A 21710-nucleotide genomic window follows, 5' to 3' on the forward strand; every position below is an offset into this window, starting at 1 on the left:
TTGCCAACCCTTGAAACTGATATGGGTGTTACTGTGTTGGTATGGGATATTATTACATCCAAATCCAAATGGTAAACCTCAATGGAGGAGCAAGAAGATGGGGACATCTTTTCCAACATTATCCCATTCAAGTTTAAGTTTTAACTGACCATAACTGCCGGATAACAGTAATGTCATACATCACACAATCATATTAGTTAAATGTGTAATACAATTTCTACCTACCCTTATTTATCACTTGGATACCTTTCAAGGAAGTTCTTTTTATTTAATTTTGACATTTGATTAACACATTTTACTTTTGGTAATTAAAATATATTAAAAAGAAAAAACTAATTATAAATAAAATACACAAAGGGATGAAGTGTAACCCCGGGAGCCTACAAAAAAACTGGCCAAGAAAGTCCAAGCACTAGACCTAAGGGGGCAAAAACAACCTGAAGCCCATGGGCCCCGCCCTATAGGAGCATGGGTAGGGCAGGACATAGGGTTCAGCCCTTGGCCCGGCCCGGCCCGGCCCGGCCCTATAGGAAGATGGTGTATAAAGCAAAGAAACCCTCAAAAAGGGAAGAAAGCTCATAGGCAAAACCTTTCTAATCGCAACTAGTCCTCTCATGTGAAACAATGTCATTTACCGTCGAGTTAGTGTTGTATTTTACAAAAATGTTGTGATGTTCAGCCTCACATCACAATATTTTTGAACGATGAATGAACCATTCCAACAATTGATCAAAGCTTTTGACACGTCCCCAATTCCAATTAAACACTGCAGCAAGCTATTTTCATATGTCATAGGCAGAGTTGCAACTGAAAAATAAATGATCATTAAACTCGAGTTTCTAGGTTTTTCTTGTGTATTTTTTAAGGTTTCTTTTCATGACAGTACAAGAACATCATGGAAAATGCATGTCCCATGCACAAGGATCTTCTTAGAACTTGATTTTCATGTCTATAGCTGGTATGAACAAGAAAAAAGATACATACATACATACATACATGCATATATGTATGTATGTATATGTTAATAGGTAACTTTCAATTATTACTGGAACTTCTGACTAAGATAGATGTCTTTGTTCTATCAAGTCCATCAATTCTTGCACGCATGAGACCTCTTCTTGTCAGTTTTGGTGAAATTTTGCGGATATACAGAGGATTGCTTAGAAATGTTGGCACTACTTTCACTCCATTCAGTGAATTTGGAGTGTTTCATGCCTATCGTTTTCAGGCAAATTGTTACATTGGTCAAATTTTCACCTAATGTTTGCCCATGTAATGGTACTTGATTGCCCACCAGGTCTCAATCAAAAGACTCAAAACACAAAAATGCACAACCATATACAAGACCAAAGTCACAACCTGTACCCGGCTAAGGGCATCCCGAGTGCAGGCTTCAATAGCAAATATGAATGTAAAGTGGAGAGAGAAGTAGCTGGTGTGCATAACGAGTCGAGTGCCATATCAGCGGGCCCCACATGCCATTTTCTATCCCAATCTCTACATACAGCCAATGAAGTAGAGAATGCTAAAAGCTGCCGCATTTAATTTCGGTAGATCCCTTACCCTTTATCTCTCCTTTTGAAATAAATTAATAAAATAATAAAGTAAATAGCCGAGATAGTGGGCTGCACACCATGGGACATAGTTGGTGAAAAAACAGTGGATCATTACGTCAATATACTTTAATGTAAAGTGTGCTGACGTGGCTATCCACTATTTTAAAAATGGATAGATAATATTGTAAATGCACACCAAATGTCCTAAGAGCTCGGCAAGACTATCCAATGTACACCAAACATGCCCAAAAATGCAGTATAAATAGGCGTCAGACAAAAATTTGCAGTTGACAGCCATCATTGCATGCAGTTGACACTCCCAACCGCCCTAGGGTTGCTGGAGTGTCGCCTGTAGTCATCACAAGTCATCAGAAAATCAATCTCAATAACTCCATTGTCATGTAAACTATTTTTACTCCATTATTACGTTAATGCCATTTACATACTGCTGCCAGCAGCATAGGAAAGAAAAAGGAACAAGAAGAAGTACAAAAAAAAATGTGTACATCACCTAAGATTTCATTATAAACAATTAATATTGGTTACAAATGCCACTAAGTTGAAGATTCTGTGCAACTACAAGAGCAAGATCTTGAATTCGTTGAAACTGGAACCAATATGCTTTAGGTTAAAATTAAAACGAGATAAAATGCCTTCAAAAAATCGAAGATCATTCATGGGGAAGATTAAAATGGGCAATGGCTGATATAAGTCACCAATCCAAGCTGATATTCCTTGAGAGGTAAAGCTTGTCTATGTATTCTATGACTGGAAGTGAGGCACTGATATACCTTCTCATTTCCTTCTCTGCTACCTCATCTGCGACAAGATTGAAGTATGTAAATTGAAATCATATCAATAGAGTTTAAATTTTTATAGATATAACTAAATTGACAATACATTGGTTAGATTCTTAACTAATATGTCAAGGACATTACAAGTTATATCATATGCTATTATAAACATCTGTTTTGCCTTTTCAATCTTCTCTCAATCAAACAAGAAAAAATTATGAGAAAAGATAGTGGCACATTCAAATGTTACATGTGATTTTTGCTTGCTTGATGGGACAACCATGTTGAGAGCTTCATACACATTACTGAATTTGTGGTTTAACATAGTATGCGAGCCTTGGTTCTGAGAGCTCTCGGGTTCAAGTCTCTACATCTGCACTTGTTTTTGTTACCCTGTTTGCACTCGATAAACTTTTGAGATGATCGGTATTTTAAGTATTCATCCATTATAATTTTCTTCAGTAAGTTTCCATCCACCTATAAATTTCTTCTGCTTACACATTACTTTATTACTTACAGCAGTATTATTTTTATTTTTGATTATCCACATTATTGAGAGAAGGTTTTAATCTCAGAATCTAACTCAATTCTTGCTGGAAAGATGAAATACGTTCCCATTATACCAAGAAAGTGAAACACACACACACACAAAAAAAGAAAAAAAAGAAAAAGAAAACACTCACCGGTTGCGTTTAACTTCATCAGAAGTTGCTCCCTTGATGGAAGAGCACACATTCCAGCAGAAACTGCTGTCCTGACTGTCCAAGAGTGGTATGGTGCACAAACGTGCGCGTAAGCTGTTGAAGCTGCTTCTTTTAAAGAGCAATAGCTGAAAGTGATAAGAGTGAACTATGAAATTAATTTCATTGCTGTAGAACAATAAAAGCAAATATTAAAAACTGATCAGATGAACAACAATTGTGCTAGGCACTATCAAAGAACTATGACATTAGAGTTGATAGACGCCCTAAAAAATAAATTGCTTGTAATATCTCTGCATATTTTTCTTTCCTTTCCTTTCATGACTGATGGGAATAGCAGACAAATGCCACAAAAGGAATGACACACTGAACAAAATATTACTCTTTGGAAGAATAAGATAATATATATATATATATATATATATATATATATATAGTGCTTTGAATTTGACATATTGTTAGAACAACATTCTTAAGCAAGCAGTACAACAACCATCCTTCTTGAAGCTGAAAATCAATAAAACTTATATAGCATCTTCTGCCTCACATGTATTCATTCATTACTTGAGACTATTTGAGGCATATAATATGGGATTTTTGTGTTACATTTGAAGACATTTTTACAGGTGCATATTTAATCTATGTGTTTTTTATGTTCCGCGAAAGGTATGTTTTATTAAAATATAAAACTGTACAAAGAGCCATATTGGCAAGAAACAAAGAACCTGCAAGCAGGTTAATCAAGCAAAATACACATGTAGTCCCTAAAACTATGCAAATGTCCAATGTGTGTGTGTTTTTTCTTTTTAATCCTGGGAAACTAGGGGGAAGGGGGACTCAAATACGGACACATCCGCTCTGGGAGCTAGGCGTTGTCCAATGTGCATGTGTGTTTTTTCTTTTTAATCCTGGAAAACTAGGGGGAGGGGGGACTCAAACACAGACACATCTGCTCTGGGAGCTAGGCGCTCTACCAACTAGGCCAGGTAATGCCCCAAATGTCCAATGTTGAAAGCTGCATATTTAATCTATGTTAATAAGATGTCCCACACCACATTTTTGTCCAGGAAATAGAAAAGGCACAACTTAGTTTTTAATAGTATATGGGGCTAAATTGGATTTAGAAGTAGTATGAACTAATTGGTCATATTAAGTTACAAGAGACCATGATTATGGGTAATTGTTTCACCTAAAATAGCAGTTCCCATCTAGAACAAATCATCATCATCATAATCACTGTCTTTAATCTATTTCCAAGTGCCAAAGTGCTGCAAATTGTGACTGGGAATGTGTAAACAGAACAAATTTTGCAGAAAAAAGGTGCATTGCAAGAAGTTCATGGCATATCCTGTTCGATCAATATCAAATCCTGATATTCAGTTGCACCGGTGGCTATAAAGGTTTCCATTAGATGCAAAGAAAGGAAGGAGCAGGACGTACTCTGTTGACAAGAAGTTCTGAAATAAAGCTCTAATGAGGTCCAGACCCTGCCTGACCCTGCGCAAATTTCGTGAAAGGCTTCCTGGCGTTCTCACACTCTTATTTTGTGTATCGTAATCCAGTATGTTATTTAAAGTGTCATATCTCTTTGATGCTTCCACAAGGTTATGCACCTGAAAGTATCAAACAACAGCATTTGATCCAGTGACATCTATTAGGCCAGAAGCGAAAAGGAAAAAGAAAAAACAAATTATGGGTTAAATGTTAAAATTGAAGTATATACTAACAAATACTGTTATTTGGAATGTGCAGACCTAACCATAAAAATTCTTAACAGTCCCAAAATGTGTAAAGTAAGCAAATCTTAAACTTTTGGTTTCACAATCACACAAATGAAGATGACTCACTTGTTACCCTTCAATAATCAGGTCTGAAAGTTCCACATCAAATATTATGCACTAAATTTTTTTTTTCAGAACAAATAAAAAGTAAAATATCACCAAATGGGCAATAGCCCAGCTGGTATAAAGGGTGGTCAGGCGATCGAACCTTCGTGGAGGTATGATTTGGTTAATTTTGGAAAAGTTCAATTTGCATTAGCATGGAATTCTCTCTGAGAATCCAAATTTTCAACACGTTTCAAATTGTGCAGGAATGATAGACTTGGGAAAACAGTTAACGTAGAGGGGTCAAATGGTATTTTGTTTTATTAATATGGTATTTACGAAAAAGTTAAAGTTTTCAACTATTGAATGTAGTGATGGAATCCACCTGATAAATGATTCAACGACTGAAAAAATCATGTATTATAAACTTGATTATTGTATTAGGAAACTGTGATTTATATCGACTAAATTGCATTCTATAAATAACTTTCTAAAAATAACTTTCCGAAATATTTGACTTGATCAATAAGTGAATAAATAAATAAAATGAACCATTTTTTTTTTTTTTGTTTGAGCTTTTCTAGAAGAGTTCTTAATTCAAACAAGCCAAGTATGTGTCTATCAAAATAATTACATAGACTCTAGGGTGCAAACATTAATAACTTGTAAATGTATCTGCACAAATATCTTACATAAATACACAAGTCAACACCTTTCTCTCTCCCGAAACTTCTCTCTATAGATGCAAAAGTCAACACCTTTGTCTCTAGAAATCTCTCTCCCTCTCTCCAGAAGCTTCATGCACCGACTCATTTATGGGATTATAAATAGAAAACTTTGGGTCTATAGAAATGTGAGTGTCTAGTGAGTCCGCTTGGCACTCACAGACGTACATATACACATAGTTTTCAGAATCATATGCGAGTGTCTAGTGGAGTAAGGTGTTTCTTGCCACTCATACCCACCATTATTTCAGAATAAAGTTTTTGTTTTTGGGTGGAACATCAATCATTTATAAATTTATCATCTTATTTTCTCTCACATAAAAAATTTTAATTTTGAGTGAACATCACGATCTTTTCAAATTTACAATCCTGGTTTTTTGGGTCATATTATTAAAATTTTCATTTTCGTTGACTTGCACATTTACAAATTTAACATCCTAATTTCTCTCTCATACACATTAGTTACTCTTACTCGGAAAAGTACATTTACAAATTAAAAATAATCAACAAAAAATAAAAATCAGGTTCGGGTTTTAAAACAATGAACAAATAAATACCAATGAAAAAAAAAAAATTACATATTTATAATTAGGTTCGGAATGGGACGAGTTAAACACTAAATTCACTCTGTCACGAACCCGAGACTGGTTTTAATTTTTATTACCATATTCGTCCCTACTTCATTTACGGGCCTATAAATAGGGTGGGGCAAAAACCTACACGTCAAGCCTTTGCTCAGTGGGGTTCGGATGAGCATCACGGATAGTCGGTTCCGTTATTAACAAAATTCAATTCATATTAGAATCATTTGATCAGGTTGGGATCAAATTATAATCCATTGTCTCAGCTCTTCCTCTCTTAAAAGATTGCGAATTGAACGACTCCAGCTACAACTAAAATCCTATTGCCACTATTGAGAATTGCCATTAATAGAAGCCCTAGTACTGTACTGGTGCACCAATGGAAGCTTATATACAGTGATTTTTGTGATTTTGTAGATGGACTGAGTGTTGGGTTCTCTAACTGGGCTTTTGTCTGTTTAGTTGTGGGCGTATTTGGGCTTTTAGCCCACAGTAATTGTTCCGGCCGCTTATTGGGGCTCTTCTGGCCTATGTACATATATATATATATATATATATATATATATATATATATTTTTTTTTTTTCTTTCTCAATACAATCTTATATATTTTTTAAAAAATGTATATATATATATATTGACATTCTCATAAGTCTTATCACAGTCTAGGAAATAATACATAAAAAAAACAACAATTATGCAAAAGAAAAATTCAAATGAAAATTTCACAATTCACCAAAAGCCTAATTCATACTCAAGTGATTGGGTTGGGTGAATTTCTTGTTAAGAAAAAGTAAAATAAAATAAATCTATGATTCTAAAATAAAAAAATAACAATATTTGAAATATCTCAATATTTTTGCTTTTTTGGGTAAGCAAAATATCTCAATATTTGTCATATACGTAAAAAGATGAAGGTTACGTAACCGACCTTGTTGACGTATTCAGCCTCTGCGAATTTGAATGCAATCCCGAGACAACCGAAAAGGACAGAGACAAGAGAGCACGCATCACAGAAGGACTTCAAACGCAGATCGTCGGAATCACCACCGGACATGACCAGCCCGGAGAGCTCCTCGAACGCCTCTGCGATGGAGGAGAGCGGCGTCCCTGTGGCGACGGCGTTGGCAAAGGCGGCGTCTTCTCCTTTAACGGTGGTTGTTGCACTATTGTTGGCCCTTCACAATATCAAATTAACAACGTGCATGCATTTTTTCAATTCGTGAATTATTATCAGAATGAAAAGAATAAAAAAATAAAAAAATTAAGATAACAATATGATACCATTTATCTCTGTATTCTCTTTCTCTTCTGTTGAAAAAGAAATGGAAGGCCATGGTTTTGTGAATCCGATGAAGGTTGGCCTGAAGAAGGATTTCTAGAGAGAGAGAAAGAGAGAGAAAAGGGTTTTCTATAGAGGGAAACGTGGAAGATTAGTATAGAAAGAAGGGGTTCGGGGAAAAGAGGTTTTCTCCTGGTCCGTGAAGGTTTGCTATTCTACTTTCGCGCCAACCCGTCAACACACTGTCGTGGAATTTTGGATAGCGAGAATTAAATTAATTTTATGTTTTATTATTTTTATTTTATTTTTTTCAATTCCTATTTTGAAACAACTTTAGCAATTACCAAAGTAGAAACTTCTCTTGTACAAAGTCTATATTTGTACTCCGTAATTATTTACTTTATTAAAACCAATTATAGCATGAAAAAACAAACTTCTTTTCTTTCATGGTAGGGTGATAATAACTCTACATGTAAAAAATACAACACACCGTGCTATTTAGTAAAGATAATTTTGAAATCGGTGTTTATTGTTTACTCTTTTCGTCCCAATTAAAGTGTGTTTGTTGGAAATAGTAATTTTTAAAAGACATGTGATACATGCATTGTTTCCTTGAAAAGTTACTAACTCGTCCTTTAAAATTTTAAACTTAAATTTTGAATATTTAAGTTTAAAATTTTAAACTCAAATGAAAAATATAGAAATATGTGAAATATATTATTTGAAAAAGAAAAATAAACACAAGCATGACACTTATTTTGGAATAGAGGGAGTATTAAGATGGAGTTGATATTGACACTCCAATATTTTCTTCAGTTATGTCAATTATATTTTTAATTAATTAAATAGATAGAAATATTCATTGTTTTTTTTCCTCTTTTTTCTTCTTCCTCACCCTATTAGAAAGCCAAACATATCTAATCTAAACCATTAATATGTTGTAAGTCCTTTATTTTTTCCTCTTTGAGCAACTAAGTTCATCTTTGGTTCTTTTCTTTTTTCAATTCTGGTCGAAATTGTTTCAAATAGTCTTTCTTGGCGTTCTTAGTAGCGTATATATGTCGACATAAACTAGTAACAACAAACTCTAAGTGCATAAATATTAGTTTTGCATCATATTGATGGTGTACAGTGTGAACACTACGTCACTTTGGGTTACAGCAAAATTTTGTCAGTGTTCACTCATTTTTGGGAACAAAATGGATAGGTAATTAGTTATGCAATTTGAGATAATGGAGAAAGCAAAACAAAAAGATTTCGGTTCATTAGATCAGTTTCTAACCATATACGTATATTTACTAGGAAACATGATTGAAAGAGGTGAATGAGTAACCACGGGTAGAGTTAGGAATTTAGTTCAGGAGAGGTATGTTAGTATTGATAAAATAATTTTTTTTTTCAAGTAGGTCGAAAATATAATAGTATAATAAATGTGTATTAGAGTAAGTGAATAAAAAATAAATAAGAAGAGAAAAAAGAAAAAGAAGGTTATTGCACATAAATTATGCATTAGTGCAAGAAAAAAAAAATTTTAAGAAGAAAAAAGAATTTTTTACGACGAAAATGAAATAAAAGGAAAAAAATGAAAGAGAATGCAAAAGTTTTGAAGATGATAAAAAGAAATTTGAAGAATAAGAAGGAAAATGAATAAAGAATTATAGACATTTTTAAAAATAGATATTTTCATGGGGATAATTTATAAATTTTATGAGGGTGTTTTATAAATATTTAGAAATTATACGCATAAAATAAACTAAAATTTAGTGGATTCAGGGGTAGAGGAGTTATTTTATTAATTTTAGACGGGACATTATGTCAATTTTTAAAAATTTATGTATATATATATATATTCTAGTGAGACAGCATGAACAGGGGCATCTGCCCCCTGGGCACATACGGCCTCCTCCCTGTGAGTAATTATCTAAAACACCAAACAATTAACATTAGACTCCTCAGAGGAAAAATTAAATAAATTGAAGTTATCAGCATGCTACCCATGAATTAAACAGATGTCAGAAGGTATTGTTGTGAAAAATAACACCCATGCAAAATTTCTTAATTTTGAGATTTCATCAAGGTTGGGATGACGTTGACACGCAAAAATGGTAGCCCAGGTGGTAGCCAGACCAAGTCATAATTCGATACCAAGTTTACATGTGGCATTTAACCAAAAAAAAAACAAAAAGTTTACATGTGGCAATGCGAGAAGACGAACGAAATTCAAACATTTGTGCAGTTTGGTCGGCTTCATTTGGGAAGTTAATGAGGCAACACTCGGACTAATTGAAACACACAGTAGAATTAAAAAGGGTACAATTGACCATTTTGATGCCTGAGGGCTAGCCCACAGGAACGTCCCAAATTTTTTTTAGCTTTCTTTGTATAAGTTATATTGTTTTTATTTATTATTAAACACTAATCAATACACATATTTAATACTAGATTTCAAATATTTTTATCCTAAAATAATTTATCTCTTTTTGTTTTTTCTCTCCCCTCTTTATTCACACTTTTTATTAGAAAAAATTACATTTAAGTAGAATTAATAGTCCTAAATAATAAAGTGATCTATTTTAAAGTTTATTTTTTATTTTAATTAAATTAAGTAAAATAATTACACACGCATCAAGAATTATCGTTCAGATAAAAAATTCTCTACAAATTCTTGTTCCAAAAATACTTTTCTTAAATCAAATAATTCATTCAGTCAAAAAAATTGCTCAGTCAAACCCATCTTGATCCATAATAATCAAACGACAATCACAACGTTTTCATAAATAAATAAATACCTAAACAAGGGAAAATATATTCGTGTATGGCTACCATTAAAAATCATAACCCACAGAGTCGATGTGTCCAATAAATGTGGTCAAATACTCATTACGTTGATGCCGTGTTTACTTGTATACTGGGGGCATTGGGTGTTTAATCTCATATTACATTACACAATTTACTAAATGTTAGAATTTTTAACTAATAATCAATCTGAGGTGCAAAGCATGTTAAAGGTTTTTAATTGAAGAATCAACTGGTGTAAAGCGTCAATCACCTTTGGGATACTTTTAGATTTTGTTGGTTGGGTGTCAATTTTAAAAACACAAAACAAGACTATTTTATTTTATTTATTTAGATATGAGTGTACACAAAACCGACAAATAAAACAATGAAAATGAGACTAAGAGGATATTATGTGCTTTAGACTTTTGTTTATTTATATAATCCCCTTTTTATCACCCTCAAAGTATACAACAATAATAATTCTCAACGCCAAAATAATTATTTTAATTAATTAAATCGAAGTAAAAATTAAAATTTTAAATTTGACTATTTTGTTATTTAGAACTCTTAACTCTGTCTATGTATAATTTTTCTTTTTAATTAAACTCTAACCGAGAAATTTAATATTAAGCCCCAAAATTAATCCAAATATAAATTTATATCATTAAATAACTTTCTTTTCTTTTTTTTTTCTTTTTTTTTCACCTTTTTTTTTAAACCCTTACCAATGTAGAAACTTAATATTAGGCCAAAAAATTTTATATCCTTAAATGATTCTCTTTCTCTCTCATCCTCATTCATGTTTCTTAGTAAACCCTAACCAATAAAGAAACTTAAAATTCGGGCCAAATATTTATATTCTTAAATAATATATATTTTTTCTCTCTCATATTTTTACACCTGCACTAAATTTTTTTTTGGTAAATTACTCCCGCATTAAATATTAAATATGTATTTAATCGGTGAAACTTTCCATATTATTAAGTCACCTCGCTATCTTTTTTCTCCTTACAACATATGAATTTGAAAATTTTGAGTTTATATTGCTTATGACAATTTGTTAGTTGTTGTTAATTCAGTTAATAAAAATTTACAATTGTAAGAAATGCATATTGATGTTGCCATCAATTAAAAGGACTTATTTCTTTTTTCACAAAAAATATAAAGAAAATGAATTTACATCAGCTAAAAAAAATTGTCAATGAAATGAAAACAGAACATGTTTTTCATCAAAAAGTATAATTTATAGAAAAAAACTTAATTTGATAACAATATAGATGATAAGTCAACTCAATTTGCCGAAGAATCTTTTAGGGTCAATTATATATATATATATATATAGGTGTGTGTGTGAGATCAAGCTAAATTTTCAATTCATAATATGTTTGAACAATTTAAAATATATGAAAATATTTTTAATCTTTTGTTAGCGCACTTGCATGCCCAGTGGGCTTTATGCTTTAAGTAAAAAATATTCCTTTATTGATTTTATGGCTGTAGGATATGATGTGTACTAATTGTGCTGCTTGATCATTATTAATATATAGGGTAAAGTGCAAAAAAATTTTGTTGATACAAAAATTGTGCATGAAACACCTCTGTTATCTAGTATTAAATTGCCCCACCATCATATGTCAATTAAAAATTACCATTAAGTGTCATTAATGATACAAAAATTAGATAAAAATACAAAAATACCCTTTTCAATCTTCTGCAATAACACTCATGCATGGGATAAATGATGAGGTGGACCCCACTATATTACAACACTCCTCCTTAGGGTCCACTGTACTATACTAAGAATATGCCTCATTAAAACCTTGCTTAGAAAAACCCAGTGGGATAAAAAACCAGCGAAAGAAAAAGAGTACAATATCCTTGTGTCATTGAAAATGGTATTGCATAGGTTAAAACTTCTTCATTAAAACCTTGTGAGGAAAACCCAGTGGAAAAAACCATAGCGAAGGAAAAAGAGTACAGTATGCCAATACATTTTCAATTCAATTGCTCATCCTCATTCAGCATTAAATACTATTGAGTCGACGCATTCCAATATTATCCACTAACTTCTTGAATGTTGTAGTTGGAAGCGTTGTAATGAATAAATCTGCTAGATTATCATTCAAGTATATCTTCTGAACATCAATATCACGGCTCTTCTGGAGCTCGTGTGTGGAAAAGAATTTTGACGAAATGTGCTTGGTTCTGTCACTTTTTATGTACCCTCTTCTTATCTGTAATACCTATCGATTCTAGAGCCACGAGTGATCAAGTCCGAGTACAGATCAGAGGGATACCAAACAATTAAGTATATAAACAAGCATTTGATTGTAAAAGAAATAACTAAGAATAAATAAAATAGCAGAAAAGAAAACTAAATAATAAATTCTTAAATTAATAAATAATTAATCCTGCAAATGAAATATCCAAAACCTTTAGTATCATTACAACTCGAGAATCCATCTAGTAGACCTCTGATGATATCCAAACTGAAATAACTGAAAAGAAATATAATCCAAAACTAAAACATAAATGGAATCCTACGTAGAATCGGAAGAGTGACATGGACTGTCTTTGCTCAGCACAAACAAACTCTATATCTGAAACTAACGGACATCTGAAAAATATAATAGTGGGTCAGGCCTACGAACAAGTTCTTTATACGACAACCTAAACAGAGACCGGAGAAACTATATATCTATAGCTAACCCATACAATGACTACATAGTCTATAAATACATATAGACACTAAAGAAACCTCACTAGACTATAGGTTTACCTTAACCTAAATAGTAGGCAACATGCAAAAACGCACATACAGTGAGCATGAATACCTAGACCTACTAGGGCACACAACTACACTATATCTAGCTACACATCCCTGGCAATATACACACCATATCCACTGATTCTGAAGCTCAAGCTCAAATCATAGCATATGTCAATATATATATATATATATATATATATATATATATATATATATATATCCAATATAAAGTAATCCACTATGTATCATTCAACTTATTCAGTTAACCTGACACGAATATAAGTAGGATTGAACATTTTAGTTAATCCGTTTCCTTATAAAATAAGTAGGACTTAACTGATAAGTTAATCCATCCCTAAAGTGCCACCATCCCATACTGGTGCACTATATCCACACAATCCAATAGTTGATGTAGCAATTAAAGAAATACATCAAATAATCCAGAAATAAACATAATAATATAATATTATACTATCACAAAATAGGAATGACTTATAATTTATTTAAGCTTCCTACATCATATATTCTACACAAACTGAATCTTAAACATGTCGATATTTTATTATACAATCAAGTAAGTATTCTCCAAATACAATTTATGCTACACATTTAATTTTAATTGTTAGAACAAAATAAAGATTAAATCCATTCATTCCTCAAAGAATTCAAATAGCATACATTGTTATATTTAAGTTTGTTTAGAATTTATTTAAACTCATACCAAGTCCTTATTTGATGTTTAGGATCCCTCAAATTCAATTAAAATTAATTTAACGCTGTTTACGAAAATTTTCCAGGTAAGGCTTGAGCTTTCACCTTAATGGCTCGAGCTTCCTAACCATAGCTCAAGCTTTTCTCCAATAGCTCGAGCTTTCAGTCCATGGCTTGAGCTTAACATCAATAGCTCTAGCTTTTCTTCCATGGCTTGAGCTTTCGGTCCATGGCTCGAGCACTGTAACGGCAGATCGGGTACTATTACGCGATTCAATCCAGAAACCCTACTGTGAATTTATTCATTATTGTTTAAGGATTCTAAGGCATGTTTCTAGGTTCCATCAATATATAGATATGAAAATACATTATTCAAGGCATATAAAAATTCATAAAGAACTCATATCAAATCCATGAATTTATCAACTCATACAACAAGAACAATCATGAAATATAATTTATAAATCCTATGTTCTAGATCAATTAAATTACATATTTCAGTTTTAATTGTTCTTTAAACAATCCTAAAATTATACTAGAGATATAAAATTCACAGATTAAGGGAGAAATGTAGAACAAGAACTTGCCTTTAGGGATTTGATAAAAAACCTTAACCTCCTTCTTCCTCTTTCTCTTCCTTCTTTCTTTCTCTTTCTCTCTAAAATATATTACGTGATATATTTCTAATCTCCTTTTCCAACCATATAGTTATATATTTATAGGCTAAATAATAACCCTATTCCTTTTCCCAATTCAAGTCTAACTAATAAAGAAAATAATAAATTTAAATAACTAAAAAGGTAACTAAAATATATGTTACGTATAATTTATGTATATTCTTATTATAAATTATATAAATATACATCAGATTATTACTAAAGGACTTTCCTTGTATATATATATATATACACACATTTATTTATTATATATACATATACAACTATCCATGGGTAATTATCCGTACCCATTAAACCCCTTATCCAAGTAATCCATGGAACCCAATTGGTTGACCCATTATTACTAACCACTAAAAATAAAATAAAACAAAAGAAACATTTAATCTACAATTTATTTCAAATAAACAACACCTACAATTTAATTAAACCAATTAAGTCAAATAACATTCAAGCACATAATCAGTTAAGTCAAATAACACATTTAAGCAAATAAATATATAATTAAACAATTTAATTAAACGTGTAAGCAAATAATCACATAATCAAATAAATAAATAAAATACAACTAAAACATTAAAAATAATACCGAAACTATCCTTTTAAAATTAGGGTTATTAAATTATCTGTGCAATACATGTTGTATTATCTTCATATAATATTGTTGGTCTATCTTTGATTGAGGAGAGTCCATATGATTCCCAAATATGTTGTATCACAGAACTCAACCAAACATACTCTCGACCTACTTTATGAATTGCCAGTATCTCAGAGTGATTTGAGGAAGTTGCAGTCATGGTCTGTTTCATAGATTGCCATAATATAGCAATATCACCATAAGTAAACAAGTATCCTGTTTGTGATCGAGTAGTATGTGGGTTAGAAAGATAACCTGTATCTGCATATCCAATTAACTGGGGCTTTGATTTTCTTGAATAAAACAACCCCATATCATTCATTCTCCGAAGGTAACGCATAATATGTTTGACTCCATTCTAATGTCTCCGAGTTGGTGCAGAACTATACCGTGCTAGTAAGTTGACTGCAAATGCTATATCAGGTCTAGTGCAATTTGCAAGGTACATAAGAGTACTGACTACACTAAGATATGTTACTTCAGGACCAAAAATTTCTTCATCATCTTCTCGAGGGCAAAAAGGATATTTCTTCACATTAAGTGATCGGACAACCATTGGGAAACTTAATGGGTGAGCTTTGTCCATATGAAAGCGCCTCAAGACTTTTTCAGTGTATGTTGACTAATTGAAAAGAATTCCACTTGGTAAATGCTTGATCTGCATGCCAAGATAAAACTTTGTTTTACCAAGATCTTTCATTTCGAACTTTTTTTTTAAATAATTAGTAGTCGTGGTGAGCTCTTCAGGAGTTCCCACAAGTTTTAGATCGTAAATATATACAACTATAATGGCAAATCCAGATTTTGATTTCTTGATGAAAATACATGGACAAACTGAATTATTCACATATCCTTCTTTTATTAAATACTCACTGAGACGATTGTACCACATGCGTCCGGATTGCTTCAATCCGTACAAGGATCATTGTAACTTGATTCGAATGCATGGTACATGGTTTCAAGCTATTTGCTTCAGGTATTTTAAATCTTTCAGGGATTTTCATATATATGTCACTATCTAGTGATCCATATAAATAAGCCGTAACCACATCTATTAGACACATATCCAGTCCTTCTGAGATTGTCAAACTGATCAATAAGCGAAATATGATTGCATCCATCACAGGAGAGTATGTTTCCTCATAATCAATACCAGGTCTCTGCGAGAAACCTTGGGCTACAAGTCGGGCTTTATATCTTACAATTTCATTTTTCTCATTATGTTTCTATACAAATACCTATTTGTACCTTACATGTATGATATCTTCAGGTGTCTACTACAGGTCCAAATACTTCACGTTTTACTAATGAGTTTAGCTCTGCTTATATTGCTTCTTTCCATTTTGGCCAATCATTTCTACGTTGACACCCTTCGACGTTTTGAGGTTTGGGATTCCTATTATCAATTGCAAATGAGAATATATCATTAATAATAACTGTATTTCTATCCCGCAATTCTCCTTAGTTTATTGAGACATCGTTATTTTCAGGTATCAGTCCCTCTTCAGGGGCTTACGCCACTTCCGGGGCATGCGCCACTTCCGAAACATGTATCTCTTTTAGGGCTACTTACTTATAAAATTTAGATTGATCAATTATTTTTATTGTTCCTTTTGCAAGTGTGGCCTCTTCAGGAGCGCCAATTTCTTTATTTGATTTCTCTTGTACTTTCCTCTTCCGGGGAACAGTGTCTTTTGCACCGATTGGTCTACCACGCTTCTGGCGTGTCTTAGATGCATTTGCAATAACACTGACAGATTATCCTACATGGACATTAATTCTTGCTGGAATGTTTGCAGATGTTATATGTGATTTCATCACTTTCTTTGTGTCAGTGAATGCATCTGGCAATTGATTTGCAATACTTTGCAAATGAGTGATCATTTGAACTTCTAGTTCACACTGATTTGTGCGAGGACCGAAATGAGATAAAGTCGAGACATTCCAATTAATAACTCGTTGCTCTTCTGGCTTTTCCTTTTCTCCCCCTAATTGAAGGAAGACAGCCTCATCAAAATGACAGTCAACAAACCACAACTTAAAAACATCACTTGTCATAGGTTTAAGATATCTAATAATAGATGGGGAATCAAAACCTACATAAATACCAAGTCGTTGTTGAGGGCCTATTTTGGGGCGTTGTGGGGGTGCAATGGGAACATATATAGCGTATCCCAAAACTCGTAAGTGAGAGATACTTGGTTGTTAACTAGTTACAAGTTGTAGTGGTGAAAAAAAATGATATGCAGTTGGTCTAATGCGAACTAGTGATGCTGCATGTAATATCGTATGTCCCCAAGCAGAAAGAGGTAGTTTAGTTCTCATAAGTAATGGTCTAGCTATTAACTGAAGATGTTTGATAAAAGATTCTGTAAAACTATTTTGGGTGTGAGTGTGTGCAACAGGTTGTTCAATATGAATGCCAATTGACATACAATAATCATCAAATGATTGAGATGTGAATTTCCCGGCATTATCAAGATGGATTGTCTTGATTGGATAATCGTAAAATTGTGCTCGTAATCAAATTATTTAAGCAAGAAGTCTAGCAAATGCAACATTACGAGTAGAAAGTAAACTTACATGGGACTATCGGGTTGATACATTTATTAAAAACATAAAATACCGAGATGGTCCACATGGGGGATGAATTGGCCCACATATGTCCCCGTGAATTCGTTGTAAAAATATTGGGCATTCAACAATGACCTTGGAAGGTGATGGTTTGACTATTAACTTACCTTGTGAGAAGGCGGTGCATGGATAATCATTTGCTAAAAGAATCTTCTGGTTCTTTAGTGGATGACCATGTGAATTTTCAATGATTCATCGCATCGTTGTTGACTCAGGATAACTAAGGCGATTATGCCAAAGTATAAAAACATTTGGGTTAGAACACTCCTATTGTGTCACTGCATGTGACTCAATTGCTCTTATATTTGTATAATATAATCCAAAAGATTAAGTAGGAAGTTTTTCTAATTCATGCTTTTGGTATGTAATACAGAGATATTTAACACTCCCTTCATTTAGAGTCTCAATATGATAATTGTTGAGACGTATATCTTTAAAACTTAATAAATTTCTTTTGGATTTGGCAGAGTATAGAGCATCATCAATATTTCATTTTGTTCCACATGGTAACACAATGATAGCTCTTCCAGAGCCTTCAATTAGGTTTGCTGGACCTGATATTGTATTGGCACTAGCTTTAATTAATGTTATACATGAAAAATATTTTCTATCCCGGAGTATAGTGTGCGTTGTTGCACTGTCTGCCAGATATATATCTTCATCATTTATCTTGGACACAGTCAATGCTTTGGCCAGATCTATGCCTATTTAAATACACAAAATATATATTTTATTACTTCAAACATGAAATACAAAGGAGATAAAACATATAAAACAACCAAAATAAAAACATACTAGTACAACTAAGACAGAGACATACTGATACAACAAAAATTTAAACATACTGATACAAACAAAATAAAACACACAAGGCATAACATGCTAGAGAAGGACACATTAATTGGTATAGAAATTTCCATCACCAATCAAATGATTAATACTACCACTCGGATTAACAAAGAAGTCAGAAACATCGAGGTGAGTAATACTAACTGGCATGTCATCATTAACAAAATTCATTTCGAATTCATTTCCTTTTCTCTTATCATTCATTGAGACACGGTAAAGATCGAATAAATGTTTGGGCGTTCGATAGGTAAGTGACCAATGCCCTTTCATTCCAGACCTATAGTAAGGTTTGTCATCATATATCTCAGGAGCTTTGTTTTGCAAAGTTTTTCCTTTTGCCTGCTTGGTCCCATTTAAATTCCACTTTTGGTGGGACGATGTGAAGTTCCTTCTAGAAACCAATGAGAAATTATGACCATCACGATTATGATAATTATTTATATTGTGACTATATCCACGACCACTACTACATCCGCGTCTACGTCCACGTCCATGGCCGTCAAATGAGGACACATTCGCTCCTAGGAATGGTATAAATCCAGTTGGACGGGACTGGTGATTTTTCATCAAAGCTCATTATTTTGTTCAGCCACCAACAAATAAGAAATCAACTCAGAATATTTTGCAAATCTTTGCTCCTTATATTGCTGCTGCAGAAGCACATTTGAGGCATCAAATGTGGAGTATGTTTTTCCAACATATCATCATCAGTAATTTTTTCTCCAAATAATTTCAATTGTAAGCTGATATTAAATAGGGGTGAATTGTATTTACTTACACTTTTAAAATCCTACAATCGCAGGTGGATCCAGTTATAGCGAGCTTTTGGAAAGATCACAGTTTTCTGATGCTCATACCGTTCTTTCAAATTTTTTCACAGTGTAAGTGGGTCTTTGACCGTGAGGTACTCCGTTTTTAATTTCTCATTGAGGTGATGGCAAAGAAAGATCATGGTTTTCGCACGGTCCTGCAGGGACGCATTATTTCCTTCCTTAACTGTCTCTCCGAGATTCATGGCATCCAAGTGGATCTCGGCATTAAGGATCCATGACAAGTAGTTTTTGCCCAAGATATGAAGTGTGACAAATTCGAGCTTGGTAAGATTTGACATTACGAAGGGGACTATAAGTAAAAAAATAACATAATTAGAATTATTAAGCACAAATATGCATTATAATGAAAGAATAATCAACTTAAGATTATAAAAATACCGCAGTCACTATAATATGATTTGCATAATGGTGATACAATATATAAATAACAGTCAATTTAAATTCACAATAGAATAAGTGGCTTGGTGGTTCTTTAACTTAACTTGCGCATTAAAGGGCCACGATCCGAATCTTGTGGTAAATTTTTTTATTTAATTTTTCCTCTTTTTCTTTTTGCACCTTTTTCATCTATGTTTCATATCTAAAAAGGCATAATCTTACATACATGGAATAGTCAGAAGTGCAACAAAAGTAAAGCATACAAAAAGTCAAAATGTGAACATAAGTACTTATATATATATATATATATATATATATATATATATATAAGTACTTCTTTAAATAGTATATAATTTATATTTCTACGTTTTTCAAAACTTCATGTTTGGAAGGGTACTCAGTGTAAATGACTTCAGGTCAAAGAACTTTAGGTTCACTTGGACTTCAAGCCAATAAAATATGCGAAATTTTGGGTTCGCAAAGAGTACCAAATATTCGTGAAACTTCAAGCTCACGAAAAGTCTATTAATATATGCAAAACTTCGAGTTTGTAAAAATCATTAAATATAAATAATTTAGTAGTTGCGAGACTTTAGGCTCATCAATTTATTTTTCAGTAAAGAATGAACTAAAATATTATAATATAAATAAATAAATAAGTTTTTGTGACACTTCAGGCTCATCAATTTTAATTATCTATAAATTATGAACAAGAACAAATTAATATAAATAATTATTTTTTCTTACTCTTTGAAGTTGGCAGAGTCTCGTACTGATAATGTTATATGAATCTAAGATAAAATATAGAGCAATATTGAGAAGGTGAAACACAATTGATATAAAAACAGAATGTAAGAAAATAGATAGAGAAGAAAGATAGAACTCTTATTTGTTTATGTTGGTGTGTCTCTTTTACAAAACGCCACCTAATGCACTGTACTTCATTTATTACATTATCTCATACAAGGCACGCAATACATAACCCACATCACTACATAATCTATTAACATACTTAATCCCCTAAACATACCATCTTCTGCAGTAACACTCATACATAGGGTAAATGATGAGGTGGACCCCACTATATTATAACAATATATGTATTAACACAATTATTTCATGTTTGGATGTCTTTCATTTATCTTTCTACCATAGCCTTTTTTTCCCTATACACATCTTTTACTTCTCCATTCTTTCTCAATAGTATCATTTCTCTCTTTACACCATCTTTTACCCCTCTCTATGTACATCCATTCATCAATTTCGATGATAAGATATAATACTATCATTTGCACAATTTAGAGTCCTTCGAGTTCATGGGCATACCAGAGTCTTTCTTCGCATAGACACGAGGTGAGCTCAACATATTTCCTTGGGTAGATTGTGCTATATCATGACTTAAGTGAAAATTGTTGATCATTAGGTGATGAATTGTGAGGAGGCAACGGAGATCCCTTCTGCAGGGTTGCAACTCATTTCTTGGCTTTAGAAAGTACTATATATTTCGTCTTATGGTTGCTAGTGATCAAATGGGTATGGAGGTGTAGGTGATGGAGCATACTGTGAATAAAAGGGCTGCTGATATCAATATTATAGAATAATCAGAAGGTGTATTTGACCATACATTTGGTCTATCACCATGCTCATCATCATCACTATAATTTTTCATTCCATTATGGACATGAAGATGAAGTGTTAAAATCAGTGGAATGAAAGTTTCATTGATCCATTGTATTTAGATTTAAAAGGTTATAAATGCAAATAGAAAGTTACACTACTGGAAATTAAATGTACAATTTCGTTAAACTAAAAGGCATGAAATGTAAATTACATATAAATTAAAATACATAGAAAGTAAAGCTATATGATCGAGCTTGCAGAGATAAGTGATGGGCTAAAGCTTAAATTTTAATTTGGCCGCTAAGCTTATTTTGGTCCTAACCAAAATGTTGATGAGATAAAAAGACGCTTGGCCTCTCCCA

At 32.6% G+C, this 21710-nt stretch overlaps 2 protein-coding genes across 2 annotated transcripts; both read right to left on the reverse strand.

Moving 5' to 3' along the window:
* Nucleotides 1–1956: 1956 nt before the first annotated feature.
* Nucleotides 1957–7858, reverse strand: LOC132287493 (ACD11 homolog protein). The gene is made up of 5 exons (XM_059789784.1): nucleotides 7467–7858; nucleotides 7114–7360; nucleotides 4492–4664; nucleotides 3034–3179; nucleotides 1957–2375 (listed from the first exon to the last, which is right to left on the reverse strand). Exons 1-5 carry the CDS (start codon nucleotides 7517–7519, stop codon nucleotides 2269–2271), a joined length of 726 nt encoding a protein of 241 aa, XP_059645767.1. The 5' UTR covers nucleotides 7520–7858; the 3' UTR covers nucleotides 1957–2268.
* Nucleotides 7859–18565: 10707 nt separating this feature from the next.
* On the reverse strand, nucleotides 18566–19084 carry LOC132296373 (uncharacterized). Its single transcript, XM_059794583.1, has one exon. It carries the CDS (start codon nucleotides 19082–19084, stop codon nucleotides 18566–18568), a length of 519 nt encoding a protein of 172 aa, XP_059650566.1.
* Nucleotides 19085–21710: the final 2626 nt, after the last annotated feature.

This window comes from Cornus florida, unplaced genomic scaffold, assembly GCF_030987335.1.
Source record: "Cornus florida cultivar Cherokee Brave unplaced genomic scaffold, ASM3098733v1 CherokeeBrave_3.0.0_Hap2_Chr02, whole genome shotgun sequence".
Classification (NCBI taxonomy): Eukaryota; Viridiplantae; Streptophyta; class Magnoliopsida; order Cornales; family Cornaceae; genus Cornus; species Cornus florida.

Excerpts from the sequence above, each read along its gene's own strand:
- LOC132287493 (XM_059789784.1), bottom strand. The coding sequence starts at position 7,519 with ATGGCCTTCCATTTCTTTTTCAACAGAAGAGAAAGAGAATACAGAGAT. Across the intron at positions 3,180-4,491 it reads CAGAACTTCTTGTCAACAGA|CTATTGCTCTTTAAAAGAAG; the intron begins GTACGTCCTGCT and ends TATCACTTTCAG. Across the intron at positions 2,376-3,033 it reads GATGAAGTTAAACGCAACCG|ATGAGGTAGCAGAGAAGGAA; the intron begins GTGAGTGTTTTC and ends ATCTTGTCGCAG.
- LOC132296373 (XM_059794583.1), bottom strand. The coding sequence starts at position 19,084 with ATGAAAAATCACCAGTCCCGTCCAACTGGATTTATACCATTCCTAGGA.